General features: G+C 50.4%; 1 protein-coding gene and 1 pseudogene across 1 annotated transcript; one reads left to right on the top strand and one right to left on the bottom strand.

Moving 5' to 3' along the window:
• Nucleotides 1–370: 370 nt before the first annotated feature.
• Nucleotides 371–16,847, bottom strand: LOC134507725 (olfactory receptor 10AG1-like; annotated as a pseudogene).
• LOC134507766 (olfactory receptor 14J1-like) lies at nucleotides 15,736–16,704 on the top strand. The gene has a single exon (XM_063318642.1). It carries the CDS (start codon nucleotides 15,736–15,738, stop codon nucleotides 16,702–16,704), a length of 969 nt encoding a protein of 322 aa, XP_063174712.1.
• Nucleotides 16,848–20,058: the final 3,211 nt, after the last annotated feature.

Raw genomic sequence — 20,058 nt, 5'->3', positions numbered from 1 at the left:
TAAAACCAGAACATTTGGTCCAATGGAACCCAATAGTACAGTGAGCTTAACCCCAAACACAGGGAGAACACAGGGAGAAGAGACTCTTTGAAAGACCAGTTCCTTGGACATTTTATTGGCAGCACCTTTGGAGGAAGCACCTAGCCTCCAGGCACTGCACCTGGGAGATGCCTTTTTACTGAAGAGCTGCTATTAGACAGGTCACCTTTGACACAGTGTTGTGCAAGGGTCAGAAACAACTGGATCAAACCTCAAGACAAGTAGTACAAACCCGGAAAATTATATATAAGCAGGATTATTGCAAGAGAAAAAAGCAAGCTTATTGCCTAACATAAAGTCTAGGAAACTTGTGGAGAAGGGAGACAGGTTATTATTGGAGAAAGAACTTCCATTGAGCCAGTTTCCTTAGGGCATCCTTGAGCTCCTGGTTCCTCATGCTGTAGATGAGGGGGTTCACTGCTGGAGGAACCACCGAGTACAGAACTGCCACCACCAGATTTAGAACTGTGGAGGAGATGGAGGGGGGCTTCAGGTAGGCAAACATGGCAGTGCTGACAAACAGGGAGAGCACAGCCAGGTGAGGGAGGCACGTGGAAAAGGCTTTGTGCCGTCCCTCCTCAGAGGGAATCCTAAGCACGACCCTGAAGATCTGCACATAGGACAGCACAATGAAAACAAAACAACCAAAGCCTAAACAGACACCAACCACAAGAAGCCCAGCTTCCCTGAAGTAGTAGTCTGAACAGGAGAGCTTGAGGATCTGGGGGATTTCACAGAAGAACTGGTCCACAGCATTGCCCTGGCAGAGGGGTAGGGAAAATGTACTGGCCGTGTGCAGGAGAGCATTGAGAAACCCACTGCCCCAGGCAGCTGCTGCCATGTGGACACAAGCTCTGCTGCCCAGGAGGGTCCCGTAGTGCAGGGGTTTGCAGATGGCAACGTAGCGGTCATAGGACATGATGGTGAGAAGAGATAACTCTGTTGCAGCACAGAAAAATAAGAAAAAGACCCGTGCAGCACATCCTGCATAGGAGATGGCCCTTGTGTCCCAGAAGGAATTGGCCATGGCTTTGGGGACAGTGGTGGAGGTGGAGCCCAGGTCAAGGAGGGTGAGGTTGAGGAGGAAGAAGTACATGGGGGTGTGGAGGCGGTGGTCACAGGCGATGGTGGTGATGATGAGGCTGTTGGCCAGGAGGGCAGCCAGGTAGGTGCCCAGTGTGGAATAATTACTAAATTGGCCAAGAATACAAAAATACAGCATTGTTCACACATTAAGGAAAGTCATAAAATCAAGAGGCTTCTGAGGTAGAACACAGCCGCAGCTAGCACACGAAGAATGCAACATCTGCAATTCCCTGTACAAGGTTGTTTGCGAAACTACAGGAGGGATGGAACGGAACACGCTTGTTCCGTGGCCTTCCCTTGTGACGAATAGCAGATATGGGGACGAGATGGTACTACGGAACTGATAAGCGGCCTACACGCTACCCGAGCCAACATTTCATCAAATGTTGATGAAATGCTGTCCTTTGGTGCGAACTTTGCTCACCACGATGTACCAAAACACACCTCCATCCCGGAGGCTATCCGCCCCCGAGGTGTGAACACTCCTCCTTGAATACATTAATCATAATAAAAGTACGTATGACTAAAGTCACTCAAACTCCACTTTGAAGATAAAAAAATAATATAAAAATAGCCCAAGAGAGAGGGGATGTCAGGGAAGACACCACTGCGAAGAATTCCACCGCTGATTTCCGGGATCAGTCGACGGGCTGAGCCTCTCTTCCCCCCCATAGGGACGCCTTTGGGTAAGACTTTGATTACACCGAGCGCTTTCTCGGGGACTTAGAAATTTCTCTAGAGAATCTCTACCCTACATTTATAGCCAGGCTGTATCGTTTATAATTTTGTCCCGCGTTTGTATACTTAACAATATCTTTGTTTGCACGTGCTTTGCAGACAGTGTATTTATCACCGGCAATCCTAAAGAACCTGTATAGCTGTTTAAATAAACTGCACTGTTTAAGTAGCTAGCCGTTTCGCTTTCTCACTGAACATGACCAAAACTTGAGAGAGGCCGTGCTAGTTCAGGAGCACGACTAGACTGAAGGTGCAGCCCACTATTAGTGTATCCAAATCGTAATAGTTTAATACATATTAAACGCGATTGGACTGATAGTGCTGAATTGGGCATCACTCAGAATTTAAACCTAGCCGGACCTAGCCTCCCACCTCGGTGAGGAGTGTTAGAACGCAAGGGGGTTTATCTTCTGCCAAAACCGCTTGGCCCCGTTTCACGCAACAGCCCAGGAAGAGCCCAAATGCAAGAGCTGCAGCTCCCGTGTGTCTGCCAATGGCAGGAGGAGGAACTGGGTGATGGAGCTGCCATTGGACATTTGTTCACTCTGGGCATGGGGGACTGTTGAAAGAGGAGAAGACCTTGGCAAGTTAAGGCAGACTTCTTTGGGCCCATCCTATTCCATTTCCCAAAATTTTCCCCAAAATGACTTCTCTTTCCTCAGAATAATTTCATTCATATCTTTTTGCGAGATCAGCTTTGTGCTGCTGAGGGCAGTATCGTTGCAGGGGCAGAGATTCAGTTGTTGATTTCCAATCCTCCCTGGATTATTCACTTCTAAGAGAAACAGATTTGGAATTTCAGTGCCCCCTCCTCAACTGAGAGATGAATTTCTCTGTCCCATCGCCCACCCAGACAACCCGGAGTAGAAGATTGGAAGAACAGGATCCTTCCCTTGCAGGTAGCCCCTGCCGTGCTGTGCTTCTTGAAAAATGTCCAGGGAACGTCCTGCAGTGATCTGCAGCTGTGAGCAGCCCTCACCCATGCAGCACCCTCTCAACAGCAGGACCCTCCCCTGCCAGCGGTTGCTCTTTCTCCAAAGCTTCTCCCCACATGCCCGTGGGGTTCTCCCGGGGCAGGCTGAGAGCTGACCCTGGCAGCCGGCAGAGTCCCTGCCCCGGCACACAGACCCACGGGGTGCAGGGACCCTGCTCAAGGACAGCCCTGGGCACCCCTGCCTGCACACCCTGGCTTCACGGCTATTCACATTTCATAACAAGACCCTTCCTCCCCCTCCGCCTCCTTACAGATCCCATAAGCTGTGGCTGTGCCAGCTTTAGGAGATGCCTCCAGGAACTCCACCTGCAGTGCCCTGCACCCAGAGGCTTACCGTGCCAAGGGCTGCAAGGATTTCTCCTCCAGTGAGCTCTCAGTCATCCTCCCAATCCTGACACCTTTAAGCTCTCTCTCTGCCTCGCTCATCTCCCTGAGACACCCAGGCACCGCCCTCAGCCCTGCTGCGCTTGGCAGAGGAGCTGCTCCTGGGCAGAGCCGTCTCTCTGAGGCGCTGCCCGCTTGCCATGAGCTCCCTCCATCCCAGGAGCCCAGCCCAGCTCAGACACAGAGGACCAGCCCAAGGAGTTTTAATGACCCCTCTGGTGGGATTGATGCCGAGTCCATGAACCTCAGACACTGAGAGGAAGCTGAAAAAACCTCTCAAGAAGTCAAAGTCAGGTTCAAACTCCAAAGTTTCTTGGAGTGTTAATAGGTCCCACTGAGGGACACCACTGAGATGTTGTCCCCAGGGTCCGGTTAGAGCAGAAAACTGGAAGCAGTGATGACAGGTCGAGAAAAGCAAGGTGAAGGTGGCTCTGATGCTGAGTAACCCTGGATGTGTTTCATTAGTGCAAAGGGCCAAGGCCTGACCCCATCGCCCAAAGGGCCAAGGCCTGACCCCCAGCCCCCAGGAAGGGAGATCCTGTCCCTCACTCCTTCCTCAGGGCTCTTCCTGGCACAGTGTGATGTGGAGATGTGCAATGCCAAGGCCAGCACTACGGTACGACACCTCCCAGGCTCTGAAGTATGGACGAGGAGGCAATGAGACCCCAGTGCTGGAAGGATAACTTGACTCCTCGTAGGCATCAGTGGCAGAGACAACAGCCATAGCCCAAGACATGAAGAGGTTGACTCTGTTAGGGGCCTTTCAGCTTTGCCGCATCCCTGTGTCATCTCCACCACAGGCTGTCCTACGGTGTCCCATCACCTCTGCCTCTTTCCCTGCAGGCTGCAGTCATCCACCCGGCTGCCCCACCTTGCTGTCACCTTCCTTTGCTGAGATCTCTCCATCCTCCCTGGCTCTTCCCTGAAACACAAAGCCTTGGGCTGATCCAGACTCTTTCTGGGTGGCGTGTTGCACCATAGCACTGCCCTTGGAGTGATATTTCTTTCTCCTGGTGTCCAGTCTGCACCTCCCCAACTGCATGTTGGGGCATTCTTTCTTTCTCATGCTGTTTTCCACTACAAAGAAAAGCTCCACCAGCTCTGAAAGCACGCCTCAAGCACACTCAGGCTACTCCTGTACTGTCCTCAGTCTCCACACCACTGAGCCCAGGGCCCTCAGCCTCTCGAGTCCTGCTGGCCACGCTATTCCTGATACCACCATTCATTGGGCCTGGGCATCGCGTTGGTTTTTACCCAGCAAAGCGTACACCTGTCCAAGCCATGGGCAGCCAGTTTCTCCAGGAGAACGCTGTGGGAAATGGTGTCAAAGGCTTTACTAGCTTCCAGGTAAAGAACCTTCACAGCCTTTTCCTCATCCACCAAGCAGGTCACTTTGTCATAGAAAGAGATCAGGTTTGTCAGGCAGGACCTGCCTTTCATGAACCCATGCTGACTGGGCCTGATCACCTGGTTGTCCTTCATGTGCCACATAATGGCACTCAACATGATCTGTTCCATGACGTTCCCAGGCACTGAGGTCAGACTGACAGGCCTGTACTTCCCCAAATCCTCCTTCTGTCCTTTCTTGTGGATGGGCATCACATTTGCTAGATGCCAGTCAACTGGGACCTCCCCAGTTCACCAGGACTGCTGGTAAATGATGGAAAGTGGCTCACTGAGTGCTTCTGCCAGCTCCTTCAGTACCATCGCGTGGAGCCCACCTAACCCCATAGACTTGTGTACATCTAGCTGTTGGAGCAGGTCCCTCACCATCTCCCTTTGGATTATGGCAGCTTCATTGTGCTCCCTGCCCCTATCTACAAGCTCAGGGGTCTGGGAACTCAGGGAACAACCCACTCTACTACTAAAGAAGGAGGCAAAGGCGGCACTAAGTACCTCAGCCTTTTCCTCATCTTTTGTCACTATGTTACCGATAAAGAATGCAGATTCTCCCGAGCCCTCCTTTTGTTAATAGAGTGTTTATAGAAACTTTTCTTATTGTTCTTAACATCCAAAGCCACCTTAAGTTCTAGTTGGGCTTTGGCCCTGCTAATTTTCTCCCCACATAGCCTTACAACATCCTTGTAGCCTTCCTGAGTGGCCTGTCCCTTCTTCCAAAGGCCATAAACTCTCCTTTTTTCCCTGAGTTGTAACCGTACCTCTCTGTTCAGCCAGGCCATCTTTTTTCCCTGATGTCTCATTTTACAGCACATGGGGACAGCCTGCTCCTGCACTTTTAAGACTTTTGTCTTGAAAAATGTCCAGCCTTCCTGGACTCCTTTGACCTTCAGGACTGCATCCCAAGGGGCTTTGTCAAGCAGGCTCCTGGAAAGACCAAAGATTGCCCTCTGGAAGTCCATGGTGGCAGTTCTGCTGACCACCCTCCTTGCTTCTCTGAGAATTGAAAACTCCATAATTTCATGGTCACTATGCCCAAGATGGCCTCCAGCTGTCACATCCACCACAAATCCTTCTCTATTTACAAACAACAGGCCCAGCAGGGCTCCTTCCCATGCCAGCTCCCTTACCAGCTGAAGTATGGACGAGGAGGCAATGAGACCCCCAGTGCACCATTCGTGGTATGAAATAATCCTGTTGGCCAGCCCGGGTCAAATGCCCAGGCCTCACTCCTCCTCCTACCTGCACCTGTCAAGGCTTGAAAACAACAAGACCTTGAATACCATGTAGCCTAGCTGGCTATAAAGTAAATATTTTCACGAATTTAGACACTAGAATCTTCTAAAAGTGCAGTTTTCCTAGGCATTAGAAGAGAAGTTAGTCCTGTGTTGCTCAACCCAGGACAAGAAGCACTTCAGCTGGGCTACTGGTCCTGCCACCTCTTTGCTGGAAGAAGGCTTACCTTCTACCTGACCATTCCCAGGCACAGCCATAGTTTCTAAGCCATCAACGATCCTTGCCTCTCTGCTGCTGGATTCATACCCTTCCCCCTGCAGATCTAGTTTAAAGCCTGTTCGATGAGCCCTGCCAACTCCTGTGCAAGGATCCTTTTCCCCTTTTGAGACAGGCGTACCCCATCTGTCTCGAGCAGGCCTGGTGTCATGTAAACCATCCCGTGATCAAAAAAAATAAAGTCCTGCCACTGGCACCAGGTTCAGAAACAAGTATTGATCTTCCAACTCTTCCTGTTGCTTTCCTCATCTTTTCCTGTGACTGGGAGGACCAAGGAGAACACGACTTGTGCTTCTGACCCCGCAACCTGTCGTCCCAAAGCTCAGAAATCTCTCTTGATTGCCCTTGGGTTTCTTGTTAACATATCATCTCTGCCTGTCTGAAAAATTAGTAGTGGGTAATAATCTGAGGGTCTTACCAGGGAGGGAAGTTTTCTTTTTATATCTTTAACCTGGGCCCCAGGGAGGCAGCAGACTTCCCTGAGAAGTGGGTCTGTTCTGTATATTGGGCCTTCCGTTCCCTTCAGGAGGGAGTCACCTACAACGATGACCCATCTTTTTTCCTTAACTGAAGATGTTTTGGTGCAAGGTGTAGTCTGACTTAACCTTGGCGACACCTCTGTGGACACTGAATTATCTTCCTTGTCATGATTGAGTTCCCTTTGCAGAGCCTCCTACTTATTTTTCAAGTGTACCTGGGAAGGTGGCGGAGTTACTAGGGAGACACGCCTGCTTCGCCGGGCAGAAACACGTTCCTACAGCCCCCTCTCCTCTAAGTTACCTTGTTCAGCTAGGCAGAGAGAGGACAGGGAATACTCTGTCCATCATGTGGACTTGCATATGTTCAGGTTCCTCAGGTGGTGGAATGCTCAGTGTTAATCTGCCTTTGATCCCGCTCTGTGCATTCCTGACTCCAGACCTGGAATCCAGTTCCTGTCCATCATTGAGTCCAGTCTGGGACCTCCCCAGTGCCTGCCGGTGACGTCATCCTCCTAGCTTGATACAGTTTTCTATATACTGTATCTATTTCATTATTTCCTCTTTATTTTATTATGAATATTTCACTAAAGTAGTTTAGTTCCTTCTAAACTCATAAATCTCTTTATCTCTCTCCTTCCTCTCCTCGGAGTGAGAGCTGGGGGAGAGCATCTGTTGTCCGTCATTGGCCAACTCAGCCTAAACCAGGACAATACGGAAACACACTTCAGTGCTGCATATGCATTTGGGCTAAAAACCCCACTGGGCTAGTTTTCCAGAGACAGTTTCAGAGTGGCAAAGCAGATTCAGCACATAAATGCTTGTTTTTTGCTGGGATAGAGTTGATTTTCTTCACAGTAGCTGGTCTGGGGCTGTGTTTTGGATTTGTGCTGGAAACAGTGTTGATAAGACAGGGATGTTTTAGTTATTGCTGAGCAGCTCTTACACAGCACCATGGCCTTTTCTGCTCCTCACACCAGCCCACCAGCAAGTAGGCTGGGGGTGCACGAGAAGTTGGGAGGGGACACAGCTGGGACAGTGGACCCCAACTGACCAAAGGGATATCCCGTACCATGTAGCATCATGCTCAGCCATATAAATCTGGGGGAAGAAGAAGGAAGGGGGGGATATTTGGAGTTACGGCGTTTTGTCTTCCCGAGTAACTGTTTGGTGTTATGGAGCCCTGCTTTCCTGGAGGTGGCCAAACACCTGCCTGCTGATGGGAAGTAAGGAATTAATTCCTTGTTTTGCTTTGCTTAAGTGTGCGCCTTTTGCTTTACCAATTAAACTGCTTGATCTCAGCCCCGGAGTTTGCTCACTTTTACCCTTCTGATTCTCTCTCCCATCCCACCGGTGGAAAGTGAGTGAGCGACTGTGTAGTGCTTAGTTGCTGGCTGGTGTTAAACCACAACAAACTGAATCTCCACCATTCTCTGGGACCCCATTCTGGTGCTGGACTGTCCTCCTGGTGACTTTTTTATCTTTTATATTTATATCAAGTTAGTCAAGAATTACACAACTCAGAGCAAGACATCATAGCAGGGGGAGATGCTTTGAAGCCCTTCATACCTTTGAACGTTTTTAAGGCGATTCCATGCAGGGATGCTGTAGAAGATAGCCCGTGGGGTCTAGCAAGCGATTTCTCAAACCTGAGGCTGGTCATCTTTCATCATGTGTATCAATTTCTGGGCATCACTGGCTACTGACCATACTTTGACTATTTCCCTTTAACATTATTTGGTCAGACACAGCTTGAAGTAGCTGTTTGCATTAAACTACTCAGAGGCACTGAAGATGCTCTAGAGTACAAAGATATCAAGCTGGGACACAACATAGGAGGAATGCTTCAGGACACCTTTCCCCTTCTTGAGGAGGATGAAAGCCAGGCTGGACACATGGTTTTGTTTCAGCAGATATGAGATGCCTTTCTTCAGGCAACCAGGTACCCCAGTGGGACTTTTGGGACTATTTGAGAGGATTTTACGTACCCTGTAGTACCACTTTGTCTGTAGGAGTCTCTTCAAGGCAATTCTCACTTCCTTATTCCTCAGGCTATAGATGACAGGGTTAAACACTGGGGTAAAAATTGTGTAAAACAGGGCAAGGTATTTGTCAGTGTCTACGGAATCCCTTGACCGTTGCTTTAAGTAGACGACTGTGGCTGAACCATAGAAGAGTGTCACCACCGCGAGGTGCGAGGAACAGGTGGAAAAGGCTTTGTGTCTGCCCAGAACTGAAGGTATTTTCAGAATTGCCCTGATAATTTTAATGTAAGAAATAACTATTAAGGAGAAGGGAAAGATTGCAAATACCAGGATGATGGTGTACAGCGTCACTTGGTTCCAGAACGTGTCTGCACAGGCCAGCTCCAGCACAGGGGGCACATCACAAAAAAAGTGATGAAGGTCATGGGATGCAAAGAAGGGCAAAGTGAACACCCAGTAGGTCTGTCCTACGTGCACTGGTACGACAGCCACCCACAACCCCACCACCAGTCTGATGCAGAGACCCCTCCTCATGAGGAGAGGGTAGTGCAAGGGGTCACGGATGGCTATGTAGCGGTCATAGGCCATGACAGCCAGAAGAAGGCACTTGATGCTGCCCATCAACACCAGGAAATACAGCTGGGCAGCACAGCCAATGAAGGAGGTCCTGCCATCCTCCAGCAGGAAACCCACCAGCATTTTTGGCAGAGTTCCTCAGGAAGAAATACATGGGGCTGTGGAGGCTTGAGTCCACCACTGTGATGAGTGCAATCAGGCTGTTCCCTGTGAGGACCATGAGGTAGATGACCAGCAATACTGTGGAGCACAAGCCCTGCAGGCTGGAGTGGTCAGAAAATCCCAGAAGAATGAATCCAGATCCACTGGTGTGACTCTCCAGGCCTTTTCTTTGGGGCATTTTTCCTGCACAGAGCAATTCAAACAACAGGCTCTCAGAGGATGCTGGTGGCCTGTCCACCATCACAGACACTTCAAGCCTAGAGAAAGACTACAAACATCAGCATACACGCGACTGCAGGATTAGGAGAGCTCGACCAAGATAGGCATGAATGTTTGGAAATCTAACGTGGGTCGCTTGCGGAGGGGAGGTTTGTAAAGAGAGAGAACAGAGTCCTTGAGCCTGAATAACTGGGGGGTTTATTGTCATATGGGTAAAAGAAACTTGACTTTCTCTTTTAGAGGTGATTTTATTAAATAGAACACCTAGTGAAAGATGAGAGAAACGGAAGAAAAGAGACAAATACTAATGCCTTTAAGGACAGCCTTGCTTACGTTCCTTGTCCAGATCTCAGAAGAGGTGCATTTAATGTAAGAACATTAAGAAGGAATAGGGTTAAAAGGGGGGAAGGATGAAAAAGGGGAAAGGATGAAAAAGGGGAAGACAAAGCACGGCAAGGCGAGGCAAGGAGAGGCAAACAAACCACAGCAAAGCAAGGTATGACTTGATTCTTAGACCTTAGTGAGAGAGATTAATCCCAGCTCTCCTCACATGGGAGAGCTCATCCCCTGACGCTCCGTCCACACACAAAGATCTGGGAGACTATCTTAGATCTGAATCATCAGTTTTTGCCTAGTGAAGGGTGAATCCCATCAGAAGTAACACAGGCTTCTCTCTGCCAAAGAATCCAGTGACACTGATGCATCCATGGCACATTTAAACAAGACAGAGAAGCAGCAGGTTATGCTTAAATTACCAGTTTTCAGGGTGCTAAAAGACATTTTTGTGCAAGCAAGAAAACTGCTTTATGCAGGTTTCAATCATACGGAGAAGAAAGTGATTAAAAGCGTGTGATATCCCCATGACACCCAATTTTCCTGGACGGGTCAGGCATCTATAACTTTTGAATAAGTCCCGAATCATTCAGCGTTCCCAAACCTGCTGCTCTGTCGCTTGGATTTCTGACAGCTTACAAATGCAGGCGAGGGCCCATTCACTCTGATCCCAACCCTGCAAGCCCTCACAGAAGCAGAGCAGTGCTCTTGCTGCCTGGGGAGCTCAGCCCTCCCTTCACATTGCCCCGCTTCCCAGAGCAGAAGGGCTTCTTGCTGGGCACACCTGAAGGGTGTCAGCTACAATCAAGCAGCACCACAACAGCAGGTGGCTTCTTATGGAGAAGGGACTCAGCTGAGAGATGTTTAAGAATCTCAGTTTGAGGTGGGGTCAAGTGGTCATTGCATGAGGAATATGCCATTTGCAGCCTGGATATCTAGGTAACTCAGCTCTTGTCAGAGTCAATGGAGAAACAAGGAACACAGTATATGAGAACTGAAAAACAGTTCATCTGACCCAAGGGTCTGACTTGGGTGACACACAGTGGTGCCTCCAGCCTCCAGATCATGAGGAAGTGAGAGGCGACTGCTCAGGCCTTGAGACAGCACTGACAAGGTGATACCAGCTTGTCTGTCCATCCCAGTTGTGCTCCCACTATGCTCAAGTTTGTTTCTTTTGTGACAAACTTACCATGGTAATCATTGCCTGATAGGATGATACAGATTTCATTACACACGTGCTGTTGGGTTAAGATAAGTGTTAGGTCAGGGTTAGTTAAGGTTCAGGTTCAGGCTTAAATTAGAGCTAGAGTTCACGTGGTTTAGGGTTAGATTTCAAATAGGCTGAGGTTGGGGTTTGGTTAGGGTAAGGGTAAGGTTGGGGTGCGGGTTACAGTTAGAGTTGAGGGTTATGACCTGGGGTTGGGGTAGAGCTAGGGTCAGGCAATGATTAGGGTTAGGATTAAGATAAGGTCAGGGTTATGTTCAGAGCAGGGTTAGGTTACGGTTCGGGCAGGGTAGGGTTAGGGTTAGACACCTGCTGGACAGTGTGCGTCTTGCTGTGCTCCTCTTCCAGTGCGTGCCACGGTCATTAAAATCCCCAATAAGACCTGGCAATTCTTTGGGTTTCTTGAATAAGCCTTTCTCTGCTTCCTTATCCTGATTGCAGGTGCTTTGTTTCCCACACTAAGAGGCCTCTCCTCTGATCCTCACCCACAAAGGACTCACCCAACCTCTTGCACATCCCACAGAGGAGCTCCATAAGAAAAGACAGCAGGAAAAGATGAAGAGTTCACCAATCCCAGTTTCAGCGTTGAGACAGCCAAAACTCAGGGGAGGTCTTGTAGGAGCAACCTCCTGTAAATCCACCCCCATCATACTCGTCTTCCTCCCCTTTTATGTTTGCCGAATTAGCACGGCCCACCCCACTCGTTATGGCGTAGTTCCATCTCAGATGTCTCCTCCTCCTGGCTGACGTGTAGCATCATTTGGGTGGGGAGAGAACTATAGTCATACATGTTTAGCATGATCTCTATAATCTTCATTATCATATGCAGGGGTGTGCGCGCTTTCATATGTATTTCATGGATAATGAAGCAAAGGTCACTTCTCAGACACAATGGCCTTGAGAACTGAGAACTAGCAAGCTCACCACATGAGTGACGGTGGCTTCACAAGACAGTTCTCCCACACTTTCAGGTGCCAGGAGTATGAGCCTTATCAGTTCTTTGAAGGCCAGGCCTGCATTATTCATTTCCTTGCGAGTGTTGGAGGCTTTCCATTGAAGGCTTGGAGGGCCTTCTGCCCTTCGTCAGGGAATTTACAGTCTGTCTCTTACAACTAGCAGCCGGAGCTTTCCCAGCACTCCTCACTATTTCTTCCACCAGTGTCAAAACTCTGTGGTAGTACATGGGACTCCAGCTCCTCCGCTCTGTGCCCCAGGCTGAGGGTGTTGGTGCACTTTTGGTCTGCATCCCCTCAGCTGTAGCACTGGGGCCAAGCTCAGCCTTGTCACAGGCAAACCCAGGAGCAAGTCCCCAAGACCCAGTATGTGCAGTGCTTTGCATGAGACCAGAGACGTGCTGGAGGGGACGGAGGGCAGCAATGTGAAAGCACCAAAGCAGAAAATCCTGTTCCCCAAAAGGCCAGAAAAGCAGGGCTGGGCTCCATAGCCCTGGTAGGAGAAGGCTTTGCTGCTCCTAAAGGTCTGTGGTGGAGGGGAAGTTGATCTCCAGGAGGACAAGGTGCTGCTGAAAATGTCCTTGGGTGTGGAGATGCTGTGATCGAGGAGCACTGTGACAATCAGTCGCCTGTTCCTTGATTGTATCACTAAGGGGCTCAGCAAAGGATTATTGGAAGAACGAGCAGAGTTTGGGAGCAGCCAAATGAGTTGAGCCCTCAGTGTGATGGGCTTCTTGTTCATGACCTGCTCTGCATCAGCTGAGTGGAGATGGGTCAGACTGGGCCTCACTGCAGCGGTGGGTTTCGGTTGCTGATCGACAGAGACCAAACCTGCCTGGGCTGCCACATAGGCTTGCCCAAAGGAACCAAATCTGTCTGCAATGCTCTCTGGGGTGTCTGTCATGCATCTGCTCTGATCAGGAATGGCTTTCCTGTAGGTGCTGTGCTGTCTGTGCCAGCAACCTGCAGTTGTTCTGGAGGGCGCTGGCATCTCAGGTGGCACAACAAGCCGTATGTGGCCACTGAGGAGCTGTCCTGAATTAGGTTGAGCAATGGGGGAATGTCCACGAGACACCTGCCATTACAGTCAGTAGAGATCTAGGAAATACAGCTGGTGGAGAAGAGAAAGAGAGGGACTTAGCTGCATTTGATCAGCTGACTACCTCTGTAGGTGCTGTGGATGTAGGGAATATTGAAGGTTTTATCTGTCCAAAATGTAACATCTTCTTTCATTTCCGTCTACCAAAGGAATTCCTCAGCAGGCTCCAGGATGTTGCCCCCAGATGCTGCCTTGTGTCTCAGCATTGCTGCATTAGAGCTTGCAGTCACCTGCACATATCCTAGGCAAACTCTGGTGTCACCTCAAATGTCACCAGGTGTTCCCACCTGAACAACTCCCTCACTCTCCACTAATTAGCAAGGGAGTGGACACAAACAGCTCTCTTGCAGGTGCTCATCTTGTGCACACCTGAACGGAGGCAAGAAGAATCCCACCTCCTGCGGGTTTGTGGCAGGAATGGGAGGGAGCTGAGTCCCCTTCTGGCCCCAGGGCTACAGATCAGGATGAGATGCTTCAATTAACTTGGCTGAATTCCTTCCCTCAGCAGGAGGCACAAAGGTGATGACTTCCTATCCCTGTCTGTGTGTCCTGCAATATGACAGGGAAAGAAAATATGATTCTTGAGACTCCTTGTTTTCCGGATATGTGAAATGAGAGTGCAGGAAGGAAAAGCTTCTCCCCAGCTTACTGATGACTTCATCTTGTTTCCCAGCAGGTTCCCCTGGAGCCCCAGGGACACCTGGAGGGAGCCCACAGAGGGCAGAGAAAGGGCTGCCTTGGGCTGGTCCTCTGCTGCTGAGCTGGGCTGGGCTCCTGGGATGGAGGGAGCTCATGGCAAGCGGGCAGCGCTGCAGAGAGACAGCTCTGCCCAGGAGCAGCTCCTCTGCCAAGCGCAGCAGGGCTGAGGGCACTGCCTGCAGGCATCCGAGAGGAGCCAGGCACAGAGAGGCTAAAGGCAGCTGGGAGTGGGAGGAGAGTTCTGAGCTTGTTCTTGGGGAAATCTTCACACCTGTTGACACAGTCAGTCTCTGGCTGTAGGGCAATGCAGGGGAGTCTCCTGGAGGGATGTTCTAGGGTGTGCTTCAGAGCAGGGATGCCCTGCTGAACCATCGCAGCGACAAAGAAGGAGGGCTGCCTTCTGCGAGGGACTGTGGCAGGGTTTTGAAGACAGGTGGGTGTGCAGGCAGGGGTGCCCAAGGCTGTCCTTGAGAGCAGGGTCCCTGCACCCCAGGGGTCTGTGTGCCGGGGCAGGGACTCTGCTGCTCGCCAGGGTCAGCTCTCAGCCTGCCCAAGGAGTTCCCCCCCCGAGCTTCTGTGGGGAGAAGCTCTGGGTAAAAGGAGAGACTCCCCTCAGGGCAGGGTCCTTTGGCTCTTTTGAGAGTGTGCTGTGTGGGTCAGGGCTGCCCACAGCTGCAGATCTCCCCCAGAACACTGGCAGAGGCAGCATTTACAGAGGAAAGACAAGACAGGAGCTGCCTGGAAGATGAAGGCATTGCAGGGTCTGTGCTCTCAGCTGTCTCCTGAGGGAAAGGAGCTGTCACTGTTCCACTGAGGAATCAGCAGATCTGCCAGAAACCTCACAAAGTGCCTTCACCCCCTCCTCTCCCTACACACAGCACCAGCAGCACCTTTGCTTCCAGCATCAGGCTTTCTCTCATCTCCTCCTGAGGAGCCACAAAGAGGGAGATGGCCCTGGGCAGTGCCCTGCTGCCAGGAGGGGTCTGCAGGGCAGAGCTGAGCCCCCAGCGGGTGGGATGGGCTGTGGGAGCAGGGAGAGGGAGGCGACCTGGGCACAGAGCAGCAGCTCCTGGCAGGGGCAGCTCCAGGCAGCAGAGACATGGGCAAGGGTTGGGGGAAACTGCCAACATGGACTGGGGGAGGTGGGGCTCAGGCAGCTCTCCTTCGGTCCTTCACTGGAGATGTCTTCTGGGCATTTTCTGCTGGGCAATGAACTGACTCTCCCCTCAGAACATGTCATCTCTGGGACCCCAGACTCTCTGCTTTGCCTGTCCTGCTGGCCTTGCCGGCTGCTCCCAGAAAGGCAGAGCTCTCCTGTGGGATCCTAGGGAGGGCTGAGCCTTTCCTTGGGGGTTGGCACTCTGCTTGCAGAGTCCTTTGAATCTCTCTGTGAGGGGTTGTGTCCTGCTGTCTCCAGCACAGCTCTAACTCTGGTTTGGGAAAGAGAAGAATTTGTATATTTGTCCTTTCAAACAGTGCTCCGCTGTTCCCTCATGAGTTCAGTTATTTCTTTGGGTTTTTTTTTTAAGTGGAATTTGTGTGTGAATTCATCATCAAGGCAGCACAATCAGAAGCACAGGGCAGATGGAAAAAAGGCTGATGGACACTGCAGCTCTCCTGACTCTGCACTAAACCACAGAGATTAGAGCCCTGTGTCCTGTCCTGTCTCAAGACTCCACAATTTCAGTCATAAAAATGAGGATTTCTACCCCTCAATAGAACAGTCACCAGATGTGATAGAAAATCAAAACCACATAATCTCTGAAAAGCAGACTGTCTTTGCTCTAAGGCGTCTGTCCTCATTTTTTTTCGTTTTTTTCCTCCTTTGGACAGAGCCCCCATGCCAAGAAACAGCAGATGTCCAACAGCAGCGCCATCACCCAGTTCCTCCTCCTGCCATTCGCAGACACACGGGAGCTGCAGCTCTTGCACTTCTGGCTCTTCCTGGGCATCTACCTGGCTGCCCTCCTGGCCAACGGCCTCATCATCACAGCCATTGCCTGTGACCACCGCCTCCACACCCCCATGTACTTCTTCCTCCTCGACCTCGCCCTCCTTGACCTAGGCTCCATCTCCACCACTGTCCCCAAAGCCATGGCCAATTCCCTCTGGGACACCACGGCCATCTCCTACACAGGATGTGTTGCACAGGTCTTTTTTTTCCTTTTCTGTGCTGCAACAGAGGTTTATCTTCTCACTGTCATGTCCTATGACCGCTACGTTGCCATCTGCAAACCCCTGCACTATGGGACCCTCCTGGGCAGCAGAGCTTGTGTCCACATGGCAGCAGCTGCCTGGGGCAGTGGGTTTCTCAATGCTCTGCTGCAAACGGCCAATACATTTTCCCTACCCCTGTGCCAGGGCAATGCTGTGGACCAGTTCTTCTGTGAAATCCCCCAGATCCTCAAGCTCTCCTGCTCACACTCAGACTCCCTCAGTGAACTTGGGCTTATTGGGGTTAGTGCCTTGGTTGCTTTTGTTTGCTTTGTTTTCATCGCGCTGTCCTATGTGCAGATCTTCAGGACCGTGCTGAGGATCCCCTCTGAGCAGGGACGGCACAAAGCCTTTTCCACATGCCTCCCTCACCTGGCCGTGGTCTCCCTGTTTCTCAGCACTGCCATGTTTGCCTACCTGAAGCCCTCTTCTACCTCCTCCCCGTCCCTGGACCTGGTGGTGGCTGTGCTGTACTCAGTGGTGCCTTCAGCAGTGAACCCCCTCATCTACAGCATGAGGAACCAGGATCTCAAGGATGCCCTGTGGAAACTGGTAACTGGATGGTTTTCAGAAGCTGCAGAGTGTTCATATTCTTCAGCATATGACTCATAATGTAACTCATTATAGGCCCAGCATTCCTTTATTAGTTTTTGTTGTTGTCATTGTTGTTGGGTGAGATTTTTTTCTTTTCTTTCTTTTTTTGCCTATGATAATATTGTCCACAAAGAATTGTGGACACCCCACTTTGACTTCATTATAATCTACCTCCCCGGTATGACCCAGTGACTATGTGAACGAGGATCTATACTCCTTCTTTAATCAAACAAAGAAATGTATTTGCAGTGACTTATCTGTCTGACACCCAAGCATCTAAAACCGAACTAAATGTTGTTCCTCACAATTTCCCTACCAAGTTAGAGGGGAAAAGAAGGACATAAAAAATTCCATGGAGAAAGGGCAATAGGACAAGCATGGAGTCTCCCATAGCTATGGAATGAGGAATGTTGCCAGCTCTTAGACAAATCCCTTCCTTATCTCCCTTATGATCTGCATGGTGTGTGCATTTCAGAACGCTCTCATCGTCATCATCACCATCATGCGGGAAAGACAGCATCTGCACACTGCCATGGGCTTCTTCTTGAGGCATTTGTCTTCCCTGGAGATGTGCTACTGTACCAGCACCCTGGCCCAGCTGATGGCCAGCTTCATGACTAGGGAAAGGACTATGTCTGCTCGTCATGGCGTTAGTACTCTTTTCTGCACCTTTGCCTTGTATGCCGTGTTTATTACTGGTGACCACATCCTAGGATCAGCATTGGTTTCTGTGCCACCCTCTGCTCTCTGAAAGGCTCATTGACTGGCAGGTCGGTCTCCAGAGGGTAGCTGCACCTTCGCTAGGGTGATTTCTGTCATCTGCGGTAATCATTTCAGTCGTGTCCCAGATACGGATTCACAGAATTTTCACAGAATTTTCACAGAATTTCAGAGTTGGAAGGGACCTCTAGAGATCATCTAGTCCAACTCCCCTGCTAAAGCAGGATTGCCCAGAGCACATGACTCAGGGCTGCATCCAGGCGGGTCTTGAAAGTCTCCACAGAAGGGGACTCCACAGCCTCCCTGGGCAGCTTGTTCCAGTGCTCTGTCACCCTCACCATAAAGAAGTTTCTTCTCATATCTGATCAGAACTTCCCACATTCCAGCTTGTGCCCATTACTCCTCGTCCTGTTACTGGGAACCACTGAAAAGAGTCTGGCTCCATCCTCCTTAAGCCCACCCTTTAAATACTTGTCAACATTCATAAGGTCTCCCCTCAGCCTTCTCTTCTCCAGGCTCAAGAGTCCCAGCTTTCTCAGCCTTTCCTCATAAGGGAGGTGCTCCAGTCCCTCAATCATCTTTGTTGCCCTACGCTGGACTCTCTCCAGCAGTACCCTGTCTCTCTTGAACTGGGGAGCCCAGAACTGGACATAGTGTTCCAGTTGTGGCCTCACCAGTGCAGAGTAGAGGGGGGGAATGACCTCCCTTGAGCTGCTGGCCACACTCTTCCCTATGCAGCCCACAATTCCGTTGGCCTTCTTGGTGACAAGGGCACATTGCTTGCTCGTGGATGATTTACTGTCTACCAAGACCCCCAGATCCTTTCCTTCAGAGCTGCTTTCCAGCAGGTCCACCTCTAACCTATACTGGTGCCTGACATTCTTCCTCCCCAGGTGCAGGACCCTACACTTGACCTTGTTGAACCTCATTAGGTTCTTCTCTGCCCAGCTATTCAGCCTGTCCAGGTCACGCTGGATGGCAGCATGGCCCTCTGGGGTGTCAGCCACCCCACCCAGTTTGGTATCATCAGCGAACTTGCTGAGCATACACTCTGTCCCCTTGTCCAGGTCATTGATGAATACATTAAACAATACTGGTCCAAGTATTGACCCCTGGGGGACACCACTGGTTACAGGCCTCCAACAGGCTCCACTAATCACAACCCTCTGGGTCCTGTCACACAGCCAGCTCTCGATCCACCTCACTGTCCCCTCGTCTAGTCCACACTTCCTCAGTTTCCTAAGGAGGATGTTATGAGAGACAGTGTCAAAAGCCTTGCTGAAGTCAAGGTAGATGACATCTGCTGCTCTGCCCTCATCCAGCCAACCATCTATAACATCATAGAAGGCTATGAAATTGGTCAAGCATGATTTACCCTTGGTAAATCCATGTTGACCACTTCCAATAACTTCCTGCTCCTGAACTTTCTTGGATATGACATCCAGAACGAGTCTCTCCATTACCTTCCCAGGGATGGAGGTGAGGATGATCGGTCTGTAGTTCTCTGGGTCCTCCTTCCTGCCCTTTTTGAAGACTGGAGTGATATTGGCCTTCCTCCAGTCCTCAGGCACCTCTCCTGTTCTCCATGACCTTTCAAAGATGATGGAGAGTGGCCAAGCAATAACATCTGCCAGCTCTCTCAGCACTTGCGGGTTTATCTTGTCAGAGCCCATGGACTTATGGATGTCCGGTTTGGCCAACTGGTCTCTAACCCAATCTTCCTCTACTGGGGAAAACTCTTCCTCTCTCCAGACCTTCCCCCTTGCCTCCAGGGCCTAGTATTCATGAGGGACAGCTTTAGCAGTGAAGACTGAAGCAAAGAAGGCATTCAGTAGCTCTGCCTTCTCTGTGTCTTCCACCACTAGGGCGCCCGTCTCATTTGTTAGCGGGCCTACATATTCCCTAGTCTTCCTTTTTCTATTGATATACTGAAAGAACCTCTTGTCATCTTTAACCGTGGTGGCCAAGATGAGTTCTGCTTGAGCTTTGGCCCTTCTAATTTTCGCCCTGCAGAGCTTCACTACATCTTGGTATTTTTCATAAGTAGCCAACCCCCTTTTCCAAGGATCATAAACTTTCTTTTTTTATCTTGCGGTCAAGCCAAAGCTCTCTATTTAGCCAGGCTGGTCTTCTTCCCTGTCTGCTTGTTTTTTGGGACTTGGGGATGGCCTTCTCCCAAGCTATTGAGATTTCCTTCTTGAAGTAAGACCAGCCTTCCTGGACACCTTTGCCCTTCAGGACTGTCCCCCAAGGGACACTCTCAACCATGCTCCTAAGCAGGCCAAAGTTTGCCCTTCGGAAATCCAAGGTGGCAGTTCTGCTGGCTCCCCGCCTTGCTTCATCAAGAATCGAAAATTCTATCATTTCATGATCACTCTGCCCAAGACGACCGCCAATCTTTACATCCCCTACAAGACCTTCTCTGTTAACAAGCAGCAGGTCCAATAGGTCAGTTTCCCTAGTTGGCTTCCTCACCAGCTGTGTTAGGAAGTTGTCTTCCACACACTCCAGGAACCACCTGGACCGTGCACTCTCTGTTGTGTTATATTTCCAGCAGAGATCTGGGAAGTTGAAGTCCCCCACAAGAATAAGGGCGAGTGATCGTGAGACCTCTGGCAGCTGCTTATAGAATATTTCATTGGCCTCTACATC

The sequence above is a fragment of the Chroicocephalus ridibundus genome, chromosome 27, assembly GCF_963924245.1.
Source record: "Chroicocephalus ridibundus chromosome 27, bChrRid1.1, whole genome shotgun sequence".
NCBI lineage: Eukaryota > Metazoa > Chordata > Aves > Charadriiformes > Laridae > Chroicocephalus > Chroicocephalus ridibundus.
Note: the sequence above shows the minus strand (reverse complement) of the source record. Positions and strands in the feature narration are given on the sequence as shown.